At 40.9% G+C, this 26,195-nt stretch overlaps 1 protein-coding gene across 3 annotated transcripts in view; it reads left to right on the top strand.

Moving 5' to 3' along the window:
• Positions 1 to 19,240, top strand: part of CDH8 (cadherin 8) — a 308,272-nt gene extending 289,032 nt beyond the window's left edge. For 2 of the 3 annotated variants that reach the window (XM_070398063.1, XM_070398064.1), the window contains exons 11-12: positions 15,738 to 15,989; positions 16,876 to 18,930. In XM_070398063.1, the coding sequence (XP_070254164.1) occupies positions 15,738 to 15,989; positions 16,876 to 17,369 (746 nt within the window). In that variant the 3' untranslated portion in view covers positions 17,370 to 18,930. Of the gene's footprint in view, positions 1 to 15,737; positions 15,990 to 16,875; positions 18,931 to 19,009 lie in introns of those variants that run through there. The other variant, XM_070398065.1, reaches the window with a different exon arrangement.
• The last annotated feature ends 6,955 nt before the right edge of the window (positions 19,241 to 26,195 follow it).

Below are 26,195 nucleotides of genomic sequence, written 5' to 3' on the forward strand. Positions count from 1 at the left end.
ATGAACGTTGATCATTAGTTGAATAATTGTCTAAACACCCAGAGTATCTTCGTGTTTATCGATGTGGCTGCACTTTGGTTTTGAGAATTCAGATTCTCTGACACAGAAACATCCTGAATAGGAAGAAGATGTTTTGCTTTGGTTATGTATAAAGGAAGGCTGGCAAGGTCACATTGGTTCAGTTTCCTCAGATGAGACAGCCCGGGTGGACGGAAACATTCATCTTTCATTCCAGAAGCAGTCAAGTCATCCAAGGCACGACCCCTGCCCTCAGAGGTGTTTACCATTGAACTCCAATGAACACAGGAGTAATTAATTAAGTTAGTTTCATTGTCAGGTGAGAGAGCAAATTCTGCTTTGATTTAGAGCCACTGAGTCTTCCCTAAAAGCCAACAGTCATCTTCCAAGTATATGTGGAATGAGGCAAACTCATTCTCTTTACTGATGAAAAAGAAAACACAAAAAGGCAATAATAATTAATAATAATAGTAATAATATTGCATCATTACTATGTGCACGGCCTGTGTTAAGCACTTAGTATATATACATTATATCATGTCATCCTTACTGTTAACCTGTGCAGTATGTGATATCATCATCTTCGTTTTATATAAAGGGAAACTGAAATTTCAATGTTCTAAATAGTCTTATGGAAACTATGTAAAACTAAAGATAAAATCTCTTCTCTTTTGGTTGTTGATTTTTTTTTATTGAATTCATTGGGGTGACATTGGTTAATAAAATTGTATAGATTTCGGGTGGACAATTCTATAATACATCATCCGTATATTGTGTCACGTGCTCACCACCCCAAGTCATCTCCTTTTTGCCCCATTTATTCCCCCTTTAACCTCTTCTACCTGCCCCCACCCCTCTTTCCCTCTGTCATCACCATACTCTTATCTGTGTCTATGATTTTTTGTGTGTGTGTGTCAGGGGGGCGGGGGCGGGGTGTGGCGTGGGGGGTGGTTTGCTTAATCTCTTCACCTTTTCCACCCAGCTTCCCAGCCTCCCTCCCCTCTGGCAGCTGTCAGTCTGCTCTCTGTATCTATGATTTAGATACAGAGTCTGTTTCTATTTTGTTTGTTAGTCCATTTTGTTCATTAGAGTCTACATATTAGTGAAATCATATGGTACTCATCTTTCTTTGATGTCCTGATCTCTTCTTTATCTCTTTGACTTCACCTCCTTTTGCTGGCTTCCTAACCACTTCCCTCCAGCTGCTCCCCCACCGCTCCCGCCCCGGTCACACTGGCTTCTTTCTTATTGAGCTCATTGAACTCATCATAGGCATCCCCACCTCAAGGCCTTTGAGTTACTGCCCCTCTTTTGACACCCTCTCCTGTCCCCTCACCCCCGTATGTCTGCATGACTGACTCATTCATGACCTGCCTCAAATCTGCTCACATGGTCAAGCCAGACCTCCACTGAGCAGGCTGCCCTCTCCTCTTCTCCTCCATTCCCCAAACCTGCCTCATTTTCCTTTGTAGTAATTTTCACTTTCTATGATGCCTCCCTGCACTCTCTTGGACCCAGTTCTCTGCAATCTTAGTTGGATAGAAAGTCTAGCTAATTTAACGTTATGTACTGTGGGCACCAATCTAATACTATTCACTGGAGATGTGAAGATGTACACATTCATCAGCGTATTTATGGAGAGTTCTGAGCCTGGCTTAGAATGGTAGTATTTTCCTACGGGGTCTTGACTTTTTCTTAGAGGATATAGGCAGGGATGAGCTCCCATGGGCTTGCCTTTGATTAAGAATAAAGTTTTAAATCAAGATCTGGATTCCCCAAACCATTGACTGATGGATTTACAATGACCTAGATACAATATTTTCTTGGAAATCACTGTATATTGCTTATGGATACTTTAGATCTTCATATTCCATTCTGAAAACTTCCTCAGTGTTCATCTTGAAGAGTCTTATTATACTTAACATATATTTTCTTAGTTCCTCCTTTACATTTAACTTTAGAATTTGCTTTTTTTATTTCCATCTTGAGTCTTTTAAATAGAAATTCGTTGTAAAGTCTGAAAAGATGAAATCCAAATACTCTTAAAACACTGCAGCTTTCTCTGGCCCTAGCCAGTTTGGTTCAGTGATTAGAGTGACAGCCTGAGGACTGCAGGCTCACAGGATCGATTTTGGTCAAGGTCACATACTTCCGGTTACTGGCTCTGTCTCAGGCCCTGGTCCAGGTGGGTGCAAGGGTCAACCAATCAATGTCTGTCTGTCTGTCTGTCTGTCTCTCTCTCTCTCTCTCTCTTTCTTTCTCCCCCTCCCTTCCATTCTCCCTAAAAAGTCAATGGAAAAAAATATCCTCAGGTGAGGATTAACAACAAAAAGAGATTACAGCTCCCTGCTTTATTTCAAAGCTAAAGTAACTGATAACCTTCCATAAATTAATAATAACCACTATTACTTTAAGTTAATTGAACAGTTTGCACATCACAGACCCTGAAAATACACTTGAGGTGGACCAACATAGTTACTCCTCAAAGACCTGCTGACACTCAGTTCCCTAATGAGTCATGTGGGCACAATAAGAATACCTGCAATGACCTTGGGGAATTATTTAAAAATGCGCCAAGGAATGACATTGGAATGCAAACACAATTAGGAGTGACCCAGAGCCTGCACGTGAGTTGACATCGTATTCAGATGCCCTCTGAAATACACATGGTAAAGGAATTACACCTGATATAAGCTATTCAGAAATTAGAATGTGGGAAAAGGGAACACATTCCCCCAAAATTCTCTCTAATGTGGAGACCTGGGTGGCAGGGATCTTTATGTCCCCGTCCCCTGCCGGGAAGTACCACCCTTTCCTTGTCAAGGGGGAATGGCAAGCTTGGAAAATCAAATGTTATCTTGAGAATATTTTAAAAGACTCATCAAAAGAATCCTTTTTTTATTTTAAAGGAAAGTATTAAAGTGAAGTCATGCGTGACTTCACAATTTATTCCGATTTCTCTATAGCGTATAACAATAGGGAGTTTTATCAGATTACATTTTCAGTAAAAAGGAGTTTAAATGATTGGGATGTGATTGCTATTTCAGTCATAAGGGTGACCCTCGCAGGTATGTTTTCCTTCGAGCATCTTGGTTCTGCTCGCTCCGTCTGTATTTTAACCTGTTAATATGGGGGTGAATGGGAGGAAAAGCAAATCAGTTTGACCTTCAATGTAAAGTCCGTTTTGTATGATCAGAACAGGACTATTTCCAATGCGATCAAGAATGTGGGTTTTGCCCTAGCCGGTTTGGCTCAGTGGATAGAGCGTCGGCCTGTGAACTGAAGGGTCCCGGGTTCGATTCTGGTCAAGGGCACATCCCCAGATTGCGGACTGGATCCCCAGTAGGGGGTGTGCAGGAAGCAACCAGTCAATGGTTCTCTCATCATTGATGTTTCTATTTCTCTCTCCCTCTCCCTTCTTCTGTTAAATCAATAAAAATATTTTTTTAAATAAGAAGAAAAGAATGTGGGTTTTAAGTTTCAAAAGCACATGCCATTGTCAGCTACCTGGGCCGAATGGTCATGTGACCACTGCTTAGATGATCATTTTATCTGCACAACTGCCTTCCATCCTCTTGCCCTTGCTGTAGAGTAAGACTTTTGCCTAAAGATATATGTTTAGCCAAGCTGTTTTAATATAACATATTACACTTTAAAATGATGCAAGGACAAACACTGGACTTTAGCTCGCTGTAGGGTGCCACACATTCTCGCATCATTTCCCTCCTTTTTCTATGTTTTATTCTTGGCAGCTATTTTACCACGAAACCAGACAAGAAGGAATTATGCAGGAAAATTGCTATCAGTTGCTACCCCTGCTGGATTACAGATCCCAGAACATAATAGCTGTCCCAGGGGTGCCTCTGAGGGCTTGGGCCAAGCCATTAACCACTGTGTACACCTCAGGGAAGAAATGGAATAGACTAGAATGGCTCTCCAGCATATAAGGATATTTTTTATGTATTTTATGTTGTGGATTTTATTTTATTTTAAATATTTTTATTTTTTTCAGAGAGGAAGGGAGAAGGAAAGAAAGAGATAGAAACATCAATGATAAGAGAGAATCATTGATCGGCTGCCTCCAGCAAGCCCCTCACTGAGGATCAAGCCCGCCACCTGGGCATGTGGCCTGACTGGGAATCGATCCGTGACCTCCTGGTTCATAGGTCAGTGCTCAACCACTGAGCCACTCAAGCTGGGCTTGTTTTATTGATTTGAAAGAGAGAGGAAGGGAGAGGGATAGAGAGATAGAAACATCAATGAGAGAAACATCGATCAGCTGCCTCATCTACGCCCCACAGTGGGGATCAAGCCCACAGCCCAGGCATGTGCCCTGAACAACCGGGAATCGAACCTTGATCAGTTTTCCCTTTGCCTCTGAGAAAGTGTCAGAGACGGGGAAAACCTCGCTCCATATACTTCCTCTTGTTTACCTTATCTTTGAGTTTTAAAATAACTTTTGGAGCCCATTTTCCCTGGTTTCCTGAGGTGACTTTTGATAAGAAGACAGGAGAGAGTGTAGAAAACACATTAGAGTCGGTTGTCATTCTTAGCTGGCCTCCTGAGGGAGGTTGAGCAAGTCACGTTATCTTTAGCACACCCTGCTCCTCCCATTTAAGAAGGGAGTGAGGCTGCCCTCCCTGCATCTGCAAATCATACCTCATTAGATTTGCTGACGGTATCAATGTCTTAGCGCTGCCATACAGATTATCACATTATCACAAACTGGGGGGTTTAAACCAACAGAGGTCTATTCTCTCACAGTGCTGGAGGCCAGACGTCTGAAATCAAGGTGTGGGCAGGACCACACTCCTGCAGGGACTCTAAAGGGGAGTCCATCCTCTGTCTCTTCCCCTTCCTGTTGGCTGTGGGCATCCCCTGCCAACCATAGCACGGCCGCATCACGCCAGGGTCTGCCTCCGTGGTTACATTTCCTCTTTCTTTACCCTGTGCCAACTCTCCCTCTGCTTCACTCTCACAAGGACACCTGTTACTGCCCTTAGGGTCTGCCAGGTACTCCCAGATGAACTCCTCATCTCTGGGTTCTTAATTGAATTACATCTGCAAGACCCTTTCCAAGTAAGGTAGCATTCACAGGAGGCGGACATGTCTTTTTGGCGGTCACCATTCAGATCACTTCACTAAACGCCATTTTATATGATCTAAAAATAAATGTATTTTGCCCAACCTGCTTGGCTCAGTGGTGAGCATTGACCTACGAACCAGAAGGTCATCATTTGATTTGTAGTCAGGGCACATGTCCAGGTTTCGGGCTCAATCCCCAGTGTGGGGCATGCAGGAGGCAGCCGATCAATGATTCTCTCTCATCATTGATGTTTCTATCTCTCTCTCTCTCCCTCTCCCTGCCCCTCTGACATCAATAAAAGTATATTTTAAAATATCTTTTAAAACTCTATTTTTTAGTAATAACTGAGGAAGAATATATGTAGCTACTTAAGTAATTTTAGAAGATGCTTGTTTCAGTTTACTGAGGAGTCCTAAGTTTCATAAACTACAAAGCACAGCCTACCCTCTGTATATTTCCTCTGCCAGGTGACCCTCATTGAGATATTTATAGAACTGCTGTGTTGCATGGCAATAGTGAAATAACGTTTTGTGTTAAAGATATGCTAATTCATGTTGTGTACTTATAAATGACGGACTAAACCTGAAGTCAGATGTTCGTCTAAAAACTGCCAAAGGAATTCACAATCATGTTTTTCTAAAGCCAAAGTAAACCTTGGTCAATATCTTATGGCTAGATAATACTTTTTAACTAAATATTAGCAGAGCTGGTGATGAGATAACACTCAGATAAATGTTGTGATTCTTGACATCAGGTGGCCTGGTGGACAATCTAATGAAAACAGAAAGAGTGACAAATGGTCTAATTAGGTGGCTCTGCTGCAGGCTTAGTGTTGGTACACTTTCAGTGAATTATGTAGGAAGTTACAATGGCACTGGAGGAAACTGACTTTGCAGAGCCTTCGTTTTTATTAATTCATTACAGCCTGATTATTTCCAATAAGACATAGTGTCTATGGTAATAGACATACATAAATAAAGTGTTGATGTTAAGAACTTGGCTTCACATTTATAGATATTGGATACTGTGTACACATGTTTCTGATACGCGGAAAGCTCCTGGATTTTAGTATCTTTACTGCCTTGCCAGGTTTTTATAAATTAACAACAGACACTACAATGATAAGAACTTAATTAAATCTCTTGCCCACTGAACAGAGGGCCATTTTCCCTTTGTTTTGACCTTCTTGCCATTTTCATTCCATTTGAATTGATCAGGAATCTTTGAATTAAATTTGCAAGTCAAATGCCAGAAGGCATTTCTCAAAAAAAGGCATACTATCTACTGATCTTCTCTTCATCTACTCTTTTCTGTCATAAATATTTGTCTGGCAACCGCCTTCATTAACTCCGGCTCCTTGTTGCTGCTGCTTCCATCTAAAAGCTAAACAAAAGCCAGAGCTCCAGGATTTCCAATAAATGGGACCTAGACTGAAGAAAAAGTTCTGCAGCAGGGCAGCGGGGCAGATGACTACCCTGAAACACACCGAGAATTTAGATTTTTTCTGCTTTCATATATATATACATACACACACACACACACACACACACAGATTTTTGTTATTGATTTCAGAGAGGAAGAGAGAGGGAGAGAGGGATGGAAATATCACTGATGAGAGAGAATCATTGATTGGTTGCCTCCTGCACACCCCACACTGGGGATGTAGCCTGCAACCCAGGCATATGCCCTGATGGGGAATCAAACCGTGACCTCCTGGTTCAGAGCTTGATACTCAACCACTGAGCCACACCAGCCATGCTCTGCTTTCTTTTACCTGAAAAAAAAGAAATGACACTGTGGAAAGAACATGGGATATTTCAATAAAAACAATAATAATGATAATAATTTTTTCATTAAAAATGCGGAGTAAATAATAGGAAAGGGAGGGAGGGAAGGAGAGAGGAAAGGGAGGGAGGAAATGAAGGAGGGGGGGAGGAAGAAGGAAGGAAGGAAGGAAGGTAGGAAGGAAGGAAGGAAGGAAGGAAGGAAGGAAGGAAGGAAGGAAGGAAGGGAGGGAGGAAGGAAGGGAGGGAGGGAGGGAGGAAGGGAGGGAGGGAGGGAGGAAGGGAGGAAGGGCGGAATAGGGGCAGGGTACAAACAGCACTCTAATAAGGATATTAATGTTGTATGAAAGAATGCTGTATGTTGATTTGCAACTCTAAATGAATAAAAACCTGAGTATCAATAATCAAAGAAGAAATTCCTCCTAGACTAACCATATGAGGTACTTATTCAGACTATATGTTCCTGCCCTCTGAATGTAAGTCATTCAGTTTCAGCTCAAGAAAATCCTGGTGTGCACCTCTTAAATATGGTATTGCAGTTACTTTAGAACAAGTTTTCCCTCTCTGAGCCCTCTCTATTTCAATCTAATCATCCTCAGTTTATTGCTTATGTTACATGATATGAGGCATGTCTGGGGAGACACTTGGAAACTATCAATATTTCTTAAGCTATATGTTGTTTCCAATAGCCTGAAATTGAACTTCCTCAATGACTTATTTTGAACCACATGTAATTCTCTATGACAGAATAACATAAGAGATATAAGTAGGAGTCCCACAAAATATGGGTTACGTAGTCATTTATTTATTCAGCAAATATTGGCTGAGTACTCATTATGCATCTAAAATTGGTTCTTTGTTACTTAAAAGTTCCCTACTTTATTTCTGTATCCCTGGTGTCTATTCTATCCCCACTGCTATATTATTTCTTTGTAATAAAAGCTGTGATGAAAAATAAAGGTTTTTAGAAGAATACATAACTAATTTATCTGGGGAGATCAGGGACAACTAATGAAGGAAATTAGCCACAAAGAAGCAATACTAAGCAAAGATATAAAGAATGCATAAATATGGACAATTCAAATTTAGGCTAAAGAGGGGTAGAGAGATATCAGGAAGAAGAAAAAACAGCCAAGATGGTGTGGTTCAATGGTTGAGCATCCATCCATGAACCAGGAAATCACGGTTTGATTCCGGGTCAGGACACATGCCTGGGTTGTGGGCTCGATCCCCAGTACGGGACAACCAGTTACTGATTCTCTCTCATCATTGATGTTCCGATCTCTCTCTCCCTCTCCCTTCCTCCCTCTTAAATTAATAAAGCATATTTATTTTTTAAAATGTTTTTTAAAAAGAAGGAAAAATAAATAAATATGAAAACCCTGAAGAAAGAAAACCTTTGGCTCAGAAAAGGCCAAGTCAGAGAGAACGGAGAGAGAGAAAGGATGTCAGGACATGAAGCTGGGTCACTGGGCAGGGACTAGACCATGCAAGTCACATGGGAAGAAAAATAAATCTTCAATCTGTAAGAAAGAGTCTACATTTACTTAGCAAGTTTCTAATGAATCAGTTAGGTGATCAGGTCCTTAAAACTGAAAGCATTCCAAACAAAAGTGGGTTAACCAACATGACCAGGATTATGATGAGGATATTTGCTGGGGACCTAGAGTAGAGCTGGGACTTAGGCTAGTCTCCTTCAAGGGGGTTCCAATCCAGTGAGATAACACATACATTTTATGGAATAGTATCTGTCTCTATAATGTTAAAATCATTGCATAAAAATTCTGAGGTTTTTTTTCTTTCTATTTTTTAAAGCCATATTGTTTTAAATATGTTTTTATTTATTTCAGAGAGGAAGAGCAAGGGAGAAAGAGGAACATCTATGATGAGTGAGAATCATTGATCAGCTGCCTCCTGCATGCCTCACACTGGGGAATCCAGCCCATAACCTGGGCATGTGCCCTGACCGGAAATCCAACCGTGACATCCTGGTTCACAGGTCGATGGCCAACCACTGAGCCATGCCAGCCAGGCTTTTTCTATTTTTTATAACAAGTAAAATAATAATTAAAACACACACACACACTCTAGCCAGTTTGGCTCAGTGGATAGAGCGTCAGCCTGGGGACCAAAGGGTCCCTGGTTCGATTCCAGTTAAGGGTGCGTACCTTGGTTGCAGACTCCTCCCCAGCCCAGACCCTGGTCCGGGCTTGTTCAGGAGGCAACCAATCGATGTGTTTCTCTCACATCGATGTTTCTCTCTGTCTTTCTCTCTCTCTCTTCTACTCTCCCTAAAAAGCAATGGAAAAATATTCTCAAATAAGGATTAACAAAAATAAAAATTTAAAAAAACACACAGCAATCTTAAAGCTGGAAGAGCAATAAGTGAAATTGCTACTGTAGTTCATGGATGTGGCAGGGGTACATGCTCTCTCATTACAAGGCAGGACCATGGCACATGACTGTGTATTTAGGAATAGGTGTGGCCAAGGGCAGTCAGAGAGATGGAAGCCACTGGAGAACAGAAAACGTGAAGAGTCTCTCACCAGGCAATGCCAAAGCGCCCTGTGCATTTCCTCTTCCTCGCCTCTGTACCCTTTGTGGTGCCCGTCCCAGCTGGACTTGTGACAATTCCAAATCGCTCCTTCCTCTTTTAAGCTTTTGTCATCTTCAGACTTTCTGGAGATTGAAGAGACATTCAAACCAAAATTTGAGCTCTTTCCTTTAGCTTGTCCAGGTTAACCACAGGCTTGGTGTCAGATGACAGGCCTTTTGATGGATGTGAAGAAATTCCAAATCTAGCTCCCCAGCAGCTTTTTTTTTTTTTTACTTGATTTCAGAGAATGGGAAAGAGAGGGAAAGAGAGAGAGAGAAACATCAACGATGAGAGAGAAACATTGATCGGCTGCCTCCTGCAACCTGGACCTGTGCCTGGACTTGGAATCAAACGGTGACCTTCTGGTTCATAGGACAATGCTCAACTACTGAGCAACACTGGTTGGGCCAGGCCCCAGCAGCTTTCTTAATCTCCAAGCTCACAGGTACATTAAATCCTTCAGCTCTCTTCTGCCTTCTCTCAGTCTGTGCTATTTCAGATGTATTTGTTACCACTTTCTTTTCTGCTGCTACATCAATAGTTTTTTCAGGGGCCTCATCCTCTTCAATAGTCAGTTCTATGAGCTTGGGTTCTTCTTCCTGTTTCATCTCCCAGTTCATCTTCTTTTTTTTTTTAAAATATATTTTATTTATTTTTTACAGAGAGGAAGGGAGAGAGATAGAAACATCGATAGGAGAGAAACATCAATCAGCTGCCTCCTGCACACCTCCCACTGGGGGTGTGCCCGCAACCAAGGTACATGCCCTTGGCCAGAATCGAACCCGGGACCTTTCAGTCCGCAGGCCGACGCTCTATCCACTGAGCCAAACTGGTTAGGGCAAGTTCATCTTCTTCATTTGCCTCCTTTTCAGCATGCTCTTCAAGATAAGCCCGGAGTCTGTTGATGAGATCTTGTTTTTTTTGTTTTGTTTTGTTTTGTTTTTTAATGAGATCTTGTTTTATTTCCTTGGTCTCCAAACCACGAGCAAGAAGAAAAAAACAAAAAACAACCTCCCACCCCCAAAAAAAAACAACAACAGCTAAGCTTGTGTGGCTCGGTGGTTGTACATCGACCTATGAACCAGGAGGTCACAGTTTGATTCCTGGTCAGGGCACATGCCCAGGTTGGGGACTTGGTCCCCAGTAGGGCATGTGCAGGAGGCAGACGATCAATGATTCTCTCTCATCATTGATATTTCTCTCTCTCTCTCTCTCTCTCTCTCTCATTCTCCCTTTCTCTCTGAAATCAATAAAAATATATTTTAAAAAAGATAGTCCTCCAACTGCTAGCTGGGGGGAGAGGAAGCCCTGGGTTCTTGGCTGAATCTGTTTGGAGTGGAGTTTCCATCTAACAGAGCTGGGAGCAAGGATGGAAGAGGTGGGTTCTGACTCACACACCACAGTCTCACCATTCTAACCAAGCTCTGGTAGATTTCCTTGAGTAAATGTTTCTTCATTTGCTGCTTGCCTCAGGAATATTTCCTGAGATGATACATGGTTTTCCTTTTATAATTCTCACCAGTTTCACTGGGGAATGATTCTGTGGTGCTCCTCAAACTATCGTGCTGAAGTGGAACTTTGTGAGGAGAGATATTTTTATAAGTAAAAAGAACAGCTTAGAAGATTACTGGAATTAAAATCGATGTCTAAAACAATTTCATTTTATACACCAGCAACAATGACTTGAAAATATAATTTTAAACAGGTTATATTTACCAGAGCAAAAAATATACACACCAATAATAAATCTAACAGAAGATGTAAAATTCTCCTGCAGCTAAAATTAAAACATTGTGGTGATGTATATTAAAGAAAATAATAAAACTACAATCTTAATATAGAAGACTAAAGACCATAAAGAAATCAATTCTCTCCAAATTCATTTATATTGTAATATAATTTTGACTTAAGTTCTTATGGGGATTTTCACAAAACTTGCTAATCGGATTCTATATTTGTTAGAGATTAGTAAATGAACAAGAAGAGCCAAGATACTCTTGAAGAACACGATAGGGGAAAACATTCAGATTCATTATCAAGTTTATATACATAAAAAGCATGGTATTGATGCACCATTAGAAAAACAGAGCATTATATCATAATAGAGAGCCCCTAAGAGGATGTTTTAAAGGAACAAACCAGAACTTCATAGAAGATATTTGTGGCATGTAGATTTAAAAAGAAGTATTTTAAATACACGAATTTGAAATGTGCTGATATACGGTGATTTTTATGTGTATGGAGTTTTTATGTTAATGACAGCTTTATTTGGTCTAATAAAATAACAGCACAATCATTAATAAATATAAACACCAATCAAAAAAAATGTTTTCTTGAAACTGTTTTTATTGATTTTTAGAGAGAGAGGGGAAGGGAGAGGAAGAGAGAGAGAGAGAGAGAGAGAGAGAGAGAGAGAGAAACAGGTGTTGGCTGTTTTCTGCACACCCCCTACTGGGGATTGAGCCTGAAACCAGGGTATGTGCCCTGACTGGGAATGGAACCAGTGACCTTTTGGTGCATGGGATGACACCCAACCAACTGAGCCACACTGGCCAGGGAAAATAATTTTGTTGTTGTTGTTATTAATCCTCACCTGAGTATATTTTCCCATTGATTTTTAGAGAGTGTAAGAGAGGAAGAAACAGAGAGCAATATTGATGTAAAAGAGACACATTGATTGGTTGCCTTGCGGCACATACCCTAACCATGACTGGGGATTGAGCCTGCAGCCGAGGTGCATGCCCTTGACCCGAGTCGAACCTGGATCCCTTCAGTCCATGCTCTATCCACTGAGCCAAAACGGCTAGAGTCAAAGTGATTTTTTAAAAATATTTTATTTATTTTTTATTTTTTATATATTTTTATTGATTTCAGAAAGGAAGGGAGAGAGAGAAAGATAGAAACCTCAATGATGAGAAAGAATCATTGATAGGCTGCCTCCTGCACGCCCCCTACTGGGGATCAAGCCCACAACCTGTGCCCTTGACTGGAAGCAAACTCAGGACCCTTTGTTCCACAGGCTGATGCCCTATCCACTGAGCAAAACTGGCTAGGGCCAAAATGACTTTTTTTTTTAAACATATTTTATTGATTTTTTTTTACAGAGAGGAGAGAGAGGGATAAAGAGTTAGAAACATCGATAAGAGAAACATTGATCAGCTGCCTCCTGCACACCCCCCACTGGGGATGTGCCCGCATCCAAGGTACATGCCCTTGACCAGAATCAAACCTGGGACCCTTCAGTCTGCAAGCCAATGCTCTATCCACAGAGCCAAACCGGTTACGGCCAAAAATGACTTTTTTTTAAAGTGAGTTGGCAAGTAGGAAATTGACCTTGCCTGGGAGTAGCAGGTTAAAATTTAGTAAAAATGACTCATTGGACTGCCTTTAAGCAGTCAATAATTTTCTGTATGTAGGAGAACAAATGCCAGGAGTAGTAAGATATACGGGTCTGAGCTTAGTGTCAGAACCACCAATGTTTTTTCTATGCTATAAAGGATAGGCCTTTGGCTTTGCAAGAATAATATTCCTGCTGCATTTTCTAAATGTTCATTATAGATTGTTTTAGAGAGAGAATATATAAAGATGGTTTCTTACATAAATAATGTCAACCACAAAAGGGGAAAGGCCTCCTTGTAATTTTATTAATTGCATCCTGAAGAACAACTCCTATATTCTGTTTTGAACTATGGTGTATGAAACCATCTACAAATGTTCCTCGCACTAATTGACCGTACTCAGACTTGGCATGCACTTTCTGAAAATTCACACAGCTGTATATTCTGTATCAGGTTGTGAGATAATGCTCCCCTGCTTTTAGCTTAGTGGTACTTCCTTCTAGGCCATGGAAATGAAGACCACTGGGTTGTTTGCTATATCACTGTTTAACTTTATTAGAGACATTGTAGGGTTTTTTGGCTCTTAAAATTACTAGACAATGAAGCACAACCAGAAGAAATTTAGGAAAACAAAAAAAGTTGACTAAGAATGTCTTTTTCTGTCTGACTGCTTAATAGTAAGGCATTAGAGGCCTGCTTAGACCTTAAACCAGGGATGGGGAACATCTGGCCTGCGGGCCATATAAGGCCCATGAAATCATTTGGTCTGGCCCTGCCAAGGCGTTAGAGCTGAGTTAATTAAATGCTTGACCAAATATAGCAGGCTAATTTTTAAGTTGAGAATTTGGATTTTGGATAGCCCGCAAATGATATTGTAAATGTCCAAATGGCCCTTGGCAGCAAAAAGGTTCCCACCCCTGCTACACAAAGAAAAAATAAATATAATTAATGCATCTGTTTTAGGGAATGACTATCATTTTTTTTTGGGAATCTGGTTATAGAACTATATGGTACAAAAGATTTAATACAGTTACTTGAAGTCATTTGCATAGACTATCTTTTCATGTATTTGATTGTTCTGTAAACAATACGACACTGATGACCAGGAGTTGGACAGCAATGGTTTGGAATCCCTGCCTTAATATGCAACAATAAGGTAGCCAAATGTTTCCAAACTTGCCAAAATTTATAATGAAATTCCAACTGAAATCATCGTTTTGCCCAGAAAACATGGTACACATTTACCAAAATTATGTTCGTTTGCTTTTGGCGGGGAAAGCAGTCTGAGATCATTAATATTCCTAATTTGAACAGATATTTCTTTCATTAATCAAAATTAAAAAAATATATTACTAATTAATATATGTAATACGATTATAGTTCATGAGACAGGGATGAAGATAAGAAAAAGTATCACGTGGGGGGTGAAATTTTGAGAACTGTAGGGCCAATGCCTACTCACTGACCAGCTTTACTTTGAACTGACCTTTAAATGTTGCCTAAATGTCCTTAAGTGTTGACTCAGATAACCAATATGAATCTCCAGATAATTAATTGATACATGTGAAATGGGACACTTTTTCCTATGACTTTCCATTTTATTCTTACCTGTGTAATCACTGCAGGTCTTCTCTGCAAGTTTTTATATATATATATATATATTTTATTGATTTTTTACAGAGAGGAAGGGAGAGGGGTAGAGAATTAGAAACATCGATGAGAGAGAAACATCGATCAGCCGCCTCCTGCACATCTCCCCACTGGGGATGTGCCCGCAACCAAGGTACACGCCCTTGACCGGAATCGAACCTGGGACCCTTGAGCCCGCAGGCCGACGCTCCATCCACTGAGCCAAACCGGCTAGGGCTACAAGTTTTTAATATACGTGCCCTATCTCCTCCAATTGGCAGTATATAGCACTTTACCACTTTAGTATAAATGCTCTAGAGCAACGGTTCTCAACCTGTGGGTCACGACCCCTTTGGGGGTCGAACGACCCTTTCACAGGGGTCGCCTAAATACATCCTGCAGATCAGATACTTACATGACGATTCATCACAGTAGCGACATGACAGTGATGAAGTAGCAACGGAAATCATTGTATGGTTGGGGGTCACCACAACATGAGGAACTGTATTCAAGGGTCGCGGCGTCAGGAAGGTTGAGAACCGCTGCTCTAGAGCGTGCACAACCTCTTAGTTACCTGTAGGGTCAACACATTGCACTGTTTTGTATGCCACAGTGTCATGTAGTCTATCTTTTAACCCAGAGCGTCTCAAACATGTCTTTCAACTGTGGTGAGATTCTCTCCCGCCAAGTTTGCATGATCAGGATTAAGTGAGAGAAAATTAAGCTTGTTGTGGGACTTGGGATAATTTGGGTCTTCCGCAAGGACACTTTTTCTTAAATAAAAGACATAGTTTGCATTTACAAGATGATGATAAAACTTCATTAATTTATCATGGGGCCCTATTCTTTGGACGTGTTTGGGTATGGATGTGTGGTCCACGCCAGTTGGGAAAATGGGAAGAGACCTGGCTGGTATGACTCAGTGGATTGAGCATCTTCCCATGGACCAGGAGGTCCCAGGTTTGATTCCCGGTCAGGGCACATGCCCGGGTTGTGGGCTTGATCCCCAGAAGGGAGCATACACGAGTCAACTGATTGATGCATCACTCTCATCGATGTTTCTCTTCTCTCTCTCTCTCTCCCTCTCCTTTCCTCTTTATCTAAAAATCAGTTTTAAAAAACATATTTTAAAAAATTGGAAGAGGAGAAAGGCAAAGAGCCCCAGTGGCCCAGTGGAGTCGGGTGGCTTTGAGGCTCACAGAGGATTTAAGAACTAGAAAAACAAGTGTTGCTTGGGCAGCCATTTTTGAAATGATGCACGCAATTGTGATTTTCACCTTTTCCAGATAATTCCCTCAGCATTTTGGCCAAGCATAACGGATTCAACCGTCAGAAGCAGGAAGTCTACCTTTTGCCAATCGTCATCAGTGACAGCGGGAACCCTCCTCTGAGCAGCACCAGCACGCTGACCATCCGGGTCTGTGGCTGCAGCAGTGATGGTGTTGTCCAGTCCTGTAATGTGGAAGCTTATGTCCTTCCGATTGGACTCAGTATGGGCGCCCTAATTGCTATATTGGCGTGCATCATTTTGCTGCTAGGTAGGTATTTCCTTCATAGCCTCATGGTTCCCATTTTTCTGGTTCATCAATGACTGTACATAAGGACAGCAAACCCTGACCAAGCCAGACATCCAGCATGCTTTTGGAAAGAGGAACTCTTTTGGACTTCTCCTAGCTCTGAGATCACTAAGAGGAGGTGAGGAGAAAAATGGTTGTGATGGTAAATGTCTGACCCTAGCCGGTTGACCCTGGTCCAGACATGTGGGAGGCAACCAATTGATGTGTCTCTCTCACATTGATGTTTCTCTCTCTTTCTCTCTCTTTCTCTCTCTCTCTCCCTTGCACTCTCTCTAAAACTCAATGGTAAAAAAAATAATAATAAATGTCCAATTGGAGATGACTATTCAGTGCCTTTTTCAGTGCCACCACCAGTGAAAATATCGACTAAGCTGAATGGTGGGGGGAGTGGGGATGGGCCTTATGTGGTTACAACAGCATCTATTATAAAGAAGACCTCCAGATCTGATGCACACCCACTGGCTGCAATAAATATGTGTCCAAAACACTCTTTTATTCAAACAGTTTATGGATTGGGTTGCTGAGTCCATCTGATCACAAAGTTTGGTGAGATAAAAAGAAAAAAAAAAGCAAACAAAAAATATAATATATTTTTTTTCTTCAAGATTACATTATCTTCCTGAGATGTTTTTCTTGATATTAAAATCATCAAATAGCATTCTCTCAAAATTGAGAGCTCATCCTTCATAAAGGTATTTTGCTTAATTCTCAGGGCAATGATATCAAAGCAATAGACTCATAAGTTTTAGAGTAATGACCCTCCCTCTGAACCTACAAGGTGTGTGTGTTGCTCATACGACTCAATGCGAGTTGGCTAACTGTTCTTTCATGTGTGTTTTTCCTACAGTCATCGTGGTGCTGTTTGTAACTCTGCGGCGACATAAAAATGAGCCATTAATTATCAAAGATGATGAAGATGTACGAGAAAACATCATTCGCTACGACGACGAAGGAGGCGGGGAGGAAGACACGGAGGCCTTTGACATCGCCACTTTACAAAACCCGGATGGAATTAATGGATTTTTACCCCGTAAGGATATTAAACCAGATTTGCAGTTTATGCCAAGGCAAGGGCTGGCTCCAGTTCCCAATGGTGTTGACGTGGATGAATTTATAAATGTGCGGCTACACGAGGCAGATAACGACCCCACGGCCCCGCCCTATGACTCCATTCAGATTTATGGCTATGAAGGCCGGGGGTCAGTGGCGGGCTCCCTCAGCTCCTTGGAGTCCACCACCTCAGACTCAGACCAGAATTTTGACTACCTCAGTGACTGGGGTCCCCGCTTTAAGAGACTGGGTGAACTATACTCTGTTGGTGAAAGTGACAAAGAAACTTGACAGTGGATGACCAATCAACCCATGGAACTGAGCATTCTGTAATATTCTAGGGTCACTCCCCTTAGATACAGCCAATGTGGCTATTTGTTTTAGAGGCAAGTGTAGCACCAATCATCTATAAACTCAACTACATTTTAATGTTGAACCAAAAAAAAATGGATAATAAAAAGTCTATGTTAGGAGGTGATCAATCTTGTGGAGTGTGCATTAAACTATGTGGAGTGTCTAGAAGTTGTTGGATAGTTGCTATGTACGTGACCACACAGACAAAGATGGGGATCCTGGCTCATGCTTAGGGAAAAAACATAGTTTTAAAAGAGGAAAAAAATCAAAATTAAAAGGTGCTTTCTTAGACAAAATGGACCTGCAAGGAATTTGCTGCTGAGATGTGTCTTCTGCAAGGATTTTTATAAATGCGAATGGTTTTTTTCCCCTTCACCAATAAGGATCCCGCCACACACGATAAAGCAATACTCGGTCGGCTGTACATTCTGACTTTTGGGAGTTTGGGAAGGCCTCCTAAGATTACACGGTACAGTGACCACACATTGTACATAATTGTTGGCCCCACTCATCAGAGACGGAATAGCATCTTTAAATATTGTGTCGAGCCTTAAAATAGTCACATGTTCCTAATCCATTCCAAGGTGGGGTTTGCCAACGCAGTGGTGGGAGGAGAGAAATCCCACGGAACAGGCTTGTTTGTAAGAAGCAGGATTACTCCTTCCCTCCACTTCATCTTGTTCCACAAGGACACAAAGATAGACTATGTCACGCAGTGGACAACGTCAGAGACAGATGGTTTTATTTGTTTAATCCTCAAAATAAATATTTTATTGATGTCCATTAATGCGTTTATTTATTAAGGTTGGTAACCTATAGATGAAGGGACTATATGGAGAAAAAAAAGATAAATTATATCCATTAATAATCCTTTAGATTGTTTTATATAAATATATATATATATATATATACACACACACAATGAATGTTTAATACATGTACATTTTGATGAGCTGAGTATGGCAGGCAATATTCTGACCAGGGAGCGAATAGTCTCTTTAGTGTAGAAAGTGTTATTGTGACTGGTGATGGCAGGAACAGCATTTTCCCAGAGAAACTTTTGGACTGTTTTCTATTTTGTTCATACTCCTAGTATTTGGTGTTTTTACTACAAGCACAAACATCTGAAAGTATATTGATCCGTGTGAATATTTAAACTCTAGACTTTTAGATACCTACATAACGCCCTGCCCAACAGACATGCTTCAAGTCACCCCACAAGGTCTTAGAGCAGGAACCGATTTGTACATAATTTTACTGCTTCTGTTTTCAGCACTTCTCTCCCCGATCCTCATGGTGAGACACAGAACATCTTAGAGTCCAAAAGAGAACAGCCCTAGCAGATGTGAGCATATTCAATTTGTAACACCAACCTGACATTTAGGAGTAGAGAAATGTATGATACAACCGAACTACTACGACATGCAGATCATTTTAATTTTCTACTTTGCTTTAATGCAATATTGTTTATTTACTCCATGTATTGTATTCAGAGAAACTCCTGTATTGTTTCCTACTTTGTGAAATATATTTTTATAAATACCTTTGTTGTCTTCACTTTTCTTTTCCCCAATCAGATGAAGACCTACTACGAGAGTCTAACTAGAATTCTAGAGCATTCAACTAAATTATTGCAAGAATCACCTTTATTTGTAAGAGCTTTTATATAAAGAACCAAGGATGTGAAATGGCTTGATCACACCATCTCAGGCACTGGCTTGGGCTGCCTGAAAAGAACATGACTTTGGCTAGAAAACTGAAGGTACCAATTTTTGGAGGCTACTTCTACTATGATAGAAACAAAATATTTAAATATGATACTTAGAATTGACAACTCTCCAGTGACTTAAATGAGGCCTTACTGAGTTTTTGTTGCCTGAGATTCATCTATAGTTTGTCCTTTATGTGTATCATGATAGCTGTTGAATGTGTTTTTGGAGGTCAAAGTGATTGCCCCAAATGATTTCAAAACACACTAGGATTTGGAACAATGTCTGAAACAAATATTTGGTGAGTGTAAATTATTAATAGTAGTATTAGTAATAATATTCACTAATAATATTCTGACTACCTTACACATTCTAAACCAAGGTAAGATGATTACTTTATTTATCGCTTGCATACCAGACTCATTTCTAGTATATTTCTCAGTGAAGTGCCATAAAGTACAGATTTATAAACATGTTTAACAAAAATCATGCTAATTTTAGGAATATAAAATCCATATCCTCCAATCTTGGAAGTCAATAGGATAATCACCTATGATGGTTTCCATGAGCAGGAGATAATGTCTGGTATACCAGTTGCCCAAAGCTCACCTCAAAGTTAACTTTGGCCATAGAGACAGCATGAAAGTGTGGGTCTCTTGCTGATTTTGTTGTTGTTGCCATCACCATGCTAGCACTTGGTGCTTAAAAACCCATTTAAGTTGTTCTAATATGGAATCAAATATGTTTATTACTAGGACTGAACTATATTTTTAGTGTACCCTGAATTTAAATAAAGGTCCAAGGAACACACATGCACATTCTCTCTCTCTCTCTCTCTCTCTCTCTCTCTCTCTCTCTCTCTCTCTCTCTCTCTCTCTTACATACACACACACACACACACACACACACACACACACACACACACCCCTAGACTTAACTACTTTTTACTTTAGCAATAGACTTTCCAGGATTTCTTTAACCAAGAGAAGGCATGAGCGTTCCCAAACTTTTAGAATTTGAGAACCCCATGTTCAACTATTTAAATAATACATATTTTTAACTTTATCAAAGTGACTGTTTTTGTCGCTGTGCACTGTTTTCTGTTGCACAGGCATTTTAATGTGTCTATAGATCCCAACCATTAGTCCTTCCCATTCTTCTACCGAATGGAGAAGAACCATTGAGGTGATGCAAAGTGAGACAAAATCATCTCCCTCTACCTATCTCACAATTCAGGCTCCTATGTGGGGAGATGATGCATCCCTGAGTGATTGGTCATCACACGGATCAATTCAGCCTCGACCCTGCCCACTAATTGATCAAATCAAATTATAAAAATGTCTTTTAAACATCCATATATGTACAGTCCAGAGCAGGGGTGGGCAAACTTTTTGACTTGAAGGCCACAATGGGTTCTTAAACTGGACCGGAGGGCCGGAACAAAAGCCTGGATAGAGTGTTTGTGTGAACTAATATAAATTCAAAGTAAACATAATTACATAAAAGGGTACGGTCTTTTTTTTTTTTTTTTAGTTTTATTCATTTTAAACGGGCCAGATCCGGCCCGAGGGCTGTAGTTTGCCCACGGCTGGTCTAGAGAATTAAGGGCCCATTCTTTACAGTAATCTTTGATGAGTATAGTTATTTTAAGATTAAAAATAACTTACAATAGGATGGTTAAACGATGCTAGAAATTAAATTCAAGTGTTAACCTTGCCACACAGAATTGTGATTTCTGGATTATGAACAATGAAAACATTCTGAGGAAAAATGTGTGGGTAAGTGTTTGTGTGTATACAAAATAAAAGAAAACTTAGATTCACTGGCATCACCAGTGAAACAAGAATGCTTAGAAAGAGCCAAATGTGTCTTTGGGAGAGTTTGTTTAATCAGATGCTTAAAATAAGACAGGTCTCTGCATGAGACCTAGAAATCTCCTAGGAACAGCCAGATTTCACACTGAGTCTCAGTGGAGTTCTGGGCTGGGCTGCATTTTGGAGAAGGAAATGCGGGTGCTGAGAGCTAAGTAGCCAATTACTCTTTATAGCCACATAAGGACTGGAGGCAAGTGGGCCCTTCCAACAAGTTGTATTATGCGATCACGGGCTTTGCAGGGGATCTCACGAATGTATAACCTTCTGATTGCCTTTTTGATTGAAAGTTCCATCTGAGATCAGGGCAGTGCAAGCAGTAATAAGATTTCAAAAATTCCCATCACTGGCACTGTAGGAAAAGCTGAGCATGACTGAAATCCTATTATTGTCAGTCAAAAAGATAAGGTAACAGTGGGCATCGCTATAAAAGCTATATGAATGCAAAATTTAAACAGGCATATCAACATTGAATATATGTGTGTGTGTATGTGTGTGTGTGTACACACATACACACACACGTACGCATATGCCCAATTAAGTTACCAGGGATTAATTTGTAATTTTTTTGTCTCACAATATCACACGCTACCCCAAACCCGGGATGATGGCTTTTTGTTTTTCTGACTGTAACCTTGAATTTGAAAGCCATTGGATTGAGGGTAAAGGGTTTTTAATGCAGGTTTCTATTTGAGAACAAAATAGTGGCTCATAATACCCAGGATTAGAATTAAATGTATCACATTGTGAAACTGGTCTTAGATGTTTGTATGTGCTTCTGTTGTTTTTTTCTGGAGAAAATAGTTGTAGAATGTATTTTGTAGGAAATAGTTTTCATAATATTTTTATTTTCCTCAATTACAGTACTGTTCTATTTGTGTACAAAGTTTCTTAGCAAAGTGACTCATTTGGCCAGACAGTGTTGCATATATTGTCAGTGCAATCATTGTTCTTGATGACGGTAGAAGACGGAGATTCTATCATAACCAGATGTTAATTTTTATTATTTTCTTCTTAGTCAACACACATTTATATATTACATGGTATACTGGTTTTTACATGAATACACTCTTGATATTAAAGATACATTAGTTCAAGTATTTTTGACCCAATCCTAGTATTATGGGCTCATGCAATTTAACGCCTCCTCCCGACTTGATGGATTATCTAAAAGGAAACAACTGTATCTCCTACATATTTCGAGCATTAACCAGCTCAGGAATTCATCTATAGAGTCATATAGAAAGATTCAGTAGGATGGCATCTCCAAACCTATTTCCTTTATTTATAAAATGGAGATAATAAATTTCATCTAAAACAAATCATTAAAACATTCTTCATCAAGGGTCTTATACATAGCATTCCAATTTGGTTTAAACTTACAGTGGCCTGATATTAAAGCCCCATAGCTTGTAACTACAGAACATTCTTGGTTATTATAGCATGAAGCTTGTAATGGTAAGAAATAGAAGCTCAGTTGTCCACAGTGATGCAGAAGAACCGAGGAGGAAGTAAGTGATTTTGAATGGGAAGACCCAAGACCCAAGACACCTTCATGGAGTTTTCATAAAAGATGGGAACTGAGGAACGGGTGCAATAGAAATCTGAGCTTTGCAAACAACCAACACTAAGAGGGAAAACTGAGAAAAAGCACGATGTTTATAGATGAATGACACCTTTCCAAACAATCAGAAAGAGCCAGAAAATGGGTGCTCATACGTCCCACATAGATTTGCCTAAATCGTAGCATGTTTGTGGATGAAAAAAAAAAATAATGTTCAGAGATGTCTGAAGGAATTTTTCAGAGTTCAGTGACACATCCCATACATGAGAGAGACAGACATTGAACTCTGATCTTCTAGCTCACAACCAAGGTAAGACCCTAAATATTTTGTGTGTGTGCTCCTGCTCCATTATTTCCGGAAGTGTCATTTATGTCTCAAGGCCAGTAGGCATTTTTTTGGAGGAATCGGTGTCTATGGTGCTGTTTTCCCCAACTTGAGTTACAGGACATTATCTGACTCACATCTTGAATGTAAGTATTACCTCTTGTGGGAATCTTTCTTAATGGTCATAGTTCTCTTTATCATTATCCACAGATGACAGAAGAAGGGTTGTTAGGAGGAATAACACAGGATGTGAGTAACTTCACAGGGTGATCTGATCATAAGTTCCTAACAGGGAAGGCCGATGATGGGTAGCCATGCCCAAGCATAGAGTGTCTCAACATCACAACTCGTTCCAGTGCTTACTTTGCAATAGTCCCTGAGTCATGTTTTACTAGGCCATATGTGCAGCAAGGTTACTTTAAGGGGCCTCACCCAATTCTCTTGTTTCCTGGCATAATTTGGATGAAGTTCTCTTAAGGGTCTGATTAGCCTTTGCCACCGGAATTTCCTGATGAATGCGGTCTCATGAAGCAGCGTGTAATACCCACCTGACTCTTAAGGCTTTGGTAACATCTTTTGTAATCAGAGAGATAAATGCTGGCCCATTGCTACTCTGTAAAGATTGGGGAGCCTGCCATTAGGAATTTTTTCCTTCAGTAGAGAAGGTGCTAAGAGATACCTGAAATTACCTGGTGCTTTAGGCATGCCAGTGAAGTCCATGCCAGTCTTCCCCAGGGTGTGTTCCCCTCATTATTTGGCCTCATCCTGGAGATTGAGGGAGGCTGAGTATTCAGGTTATTGGCATTGCCGGTTGGGCAAGCTTTCACTACCTGGTCAATTAGAACTGTCATACCTAGAGTTTCCATGGTGTTGATTAGCCCAAGTAGAATGGAGAAAGCATACCGGAAGTCCGTATAGATGTTCAGGGTCATCCTCTTCCCAATTCTAGTGCCATAGTGAGGGCTATTAACTCAGCCTTTTGAGTGGAGGTAGGGCCCCTGCTCCTACAGCTTTATGTAGGGTGGCAGTTGTATAGCCTGCCCCCCTCTTACCTTCCTTTATGAAGCTACTTCTATCAGTAAGCCATGCTTCCTCCACACTTGGGAGGGGCTCACTTTCCAGGTCTGGCTGGTGGGAGTATATTGTATCTATTATTTCTAGGCAATGATGTTCCAGGTTTCCCAGCTCAATTGGGAGTAGAGTGGCCGAGTGTAAAGGGTAGCATGTTTTTATGGTGACCACTGGGTTGTCTAGAAGCATGGCCTGAACCTGGATTGGTCTCCCAGGTGGCAGTCATTCTGTCCCCTAGGGTTTATCAGGGCTTGAACCTGGTGTCGGGTCCAGGTGATTACAGGCTGTCCAAAAGCCAAGTTTTCTGCCTCTTTTAAGAGAGTGTCTGTAGTAGCACCCCCACCCCCCAACCCCAAAGGCAAGGAGGCCATCCTTATGTTGTCTGATCTAATTGTTCAGAAAAATGAACAATTACCTGGGCCAGAGGTCTGAACTTCTGAGTTAAGACACCTCCACCCACAGTGCTATTTCCTGTCTCATCAGAGGCTTTGTGAAATCTGGGAGACCCAAGGCTGGGGCCTGAAGTAGCTGTCCCTTGAGTTCCCAAAAAGCCTTTTACATTCTGAGTTGCATTCAAATAGTTCACCATCTTTCCCTTTTAAGCCTTCTAGAGAGGCTTGGCTATGAATGCAAAATTAGGGATTCAGATATGAGGGAACCTGAACATTCCCAAGAAACCTTTAACTTGCTTCTTTAAAAAATAAAAAAATAAAAATTATATATATATCTAGATATAGATATATATATATATATCTTGATATCGGTATCGATATAGATATCGATATAGATATAGATAAAGATATAGATATAGATAGATTTCAGAGAGGGAGAGAGAGATAGAAACATCAATGAAAGAACATCATTGATCAGCTGCCTACTACACGCCCCCTACTGGGGATCGAGCCCACAACCTGGGCATGTGCTCTGACTGGTAATTCCTTAGATTAGAAGGATTAGCAATCAATATGTCATCTGTACCCTGAAAGAGTGTATCGCCCTCCAAGTGTAGGTCCCTTAAGCCTTCGGCCAGGGCCTCACGCGGAGAGTCTAATACCGGCAACACAGACTCCTTTTCTTCGAGGATGGCGAGAGTGGACCCTAACTTGCACTGCTTTGGAGATCCTTATTTTAACGCAGAGCCATAAAAATTGGAATGTAGGAAATCAGGTCCCATTTTTTTGGCAAAACAAGTCTAACTGGAGGATTGTGTTATAATTTAGGGAGCTGTTTGTGGCTCATGGTTCCCATCTTCTAATTTATATTGGGACCAGGCCATGTTACAGGAAAAAGACTAATTGTTTCTTAGTTTGGATGATAACTGAACGATTTTCTGTGTTTGGGGATGCAGCCCTGGGGGCTCTAAGTATGGCAGGTGACGTGTGAGTCCCTATGCCTTAGATCTTTTGTTCCGGATTTGCCTTCAATAAGGAGGTTCTTATGATTTCTGGGCAAGCAGGTGCTGCAGGATCTAACCCATTTCATTTATTTATTTATATTTATTTGTTTAATATTTTTGTTGTTAATCCTCACCTGAGGATATTTTTCCATTGATTTTTAGGGAGAGTGGACGAGAGGCAGAAAGACAGAGAGAAACATCGATGTGAAAGAAACACATCGGTTGGTTGCCTCCTGCAGGAGCCCAGGACCAGGGCCCGGGCTAGAGCCTGCAACCAAGGTACGAGGCCCTTGACTGGAATCGAACCCAGTATCCTTTGGCCCGTAGGCCAACACTATCCACTGAGCCAAATCAGCTAGGGCAGATCTAACCCATTTTAAATGTTTCCTATCTGGGAAGGCTGGAATTCACACCAGATGGCTTATGGATGTTGGGGTTGAATTCACAGAGGTGGTCATGGGAACCCAGGGTTACTGGATTGCCTGATAGGGTTTTCTCAGAACAAACTTCTTCCTCATCTTCACCCACAGCTATCATGTGGATGCATTTATGCTTAAGCGTGGTAGGCACTTAGATAGGAGCAGAGCAAGGACAAGGACAATGAGCCAGCTAAAGGCCACCAGGGTGGGAAGCCCCAGGTGCCTGGCAAAGGACAATCAATTGTAGGGTGGGACCTCGCCTCAGGGTGACCTTTCCTCCCTAGATGTTATCTCAGTTGGATTCCAGCTCCTGGCCCACATAAACTCAGATAAACAACAAAAGCAGCCAAGGCTGACCTCAGAATCAGCTGCATTGAATAATGACCCCTGCCTGGTGCAGGCCCCTCA

This window comes from Myotis yumanensis, unplaced genomic scaffold (genome assembly GCF_028538775.1).
Source record: "Myotis yumanensis isolate MYYU_CA2020_CCGP unplaced genomic scaffold, mMyoYum1.0.hap1 SCAF_18, whole genome shotgun sequence".
In the NCBI taxonomy this organism is placed as follows: domain Eukaryota; kingdom Metazoa; phylum Chordata; class Mammalia; order Chiroptera; family Vespertilionidae; genus Myotis; species Myotis yumanensis.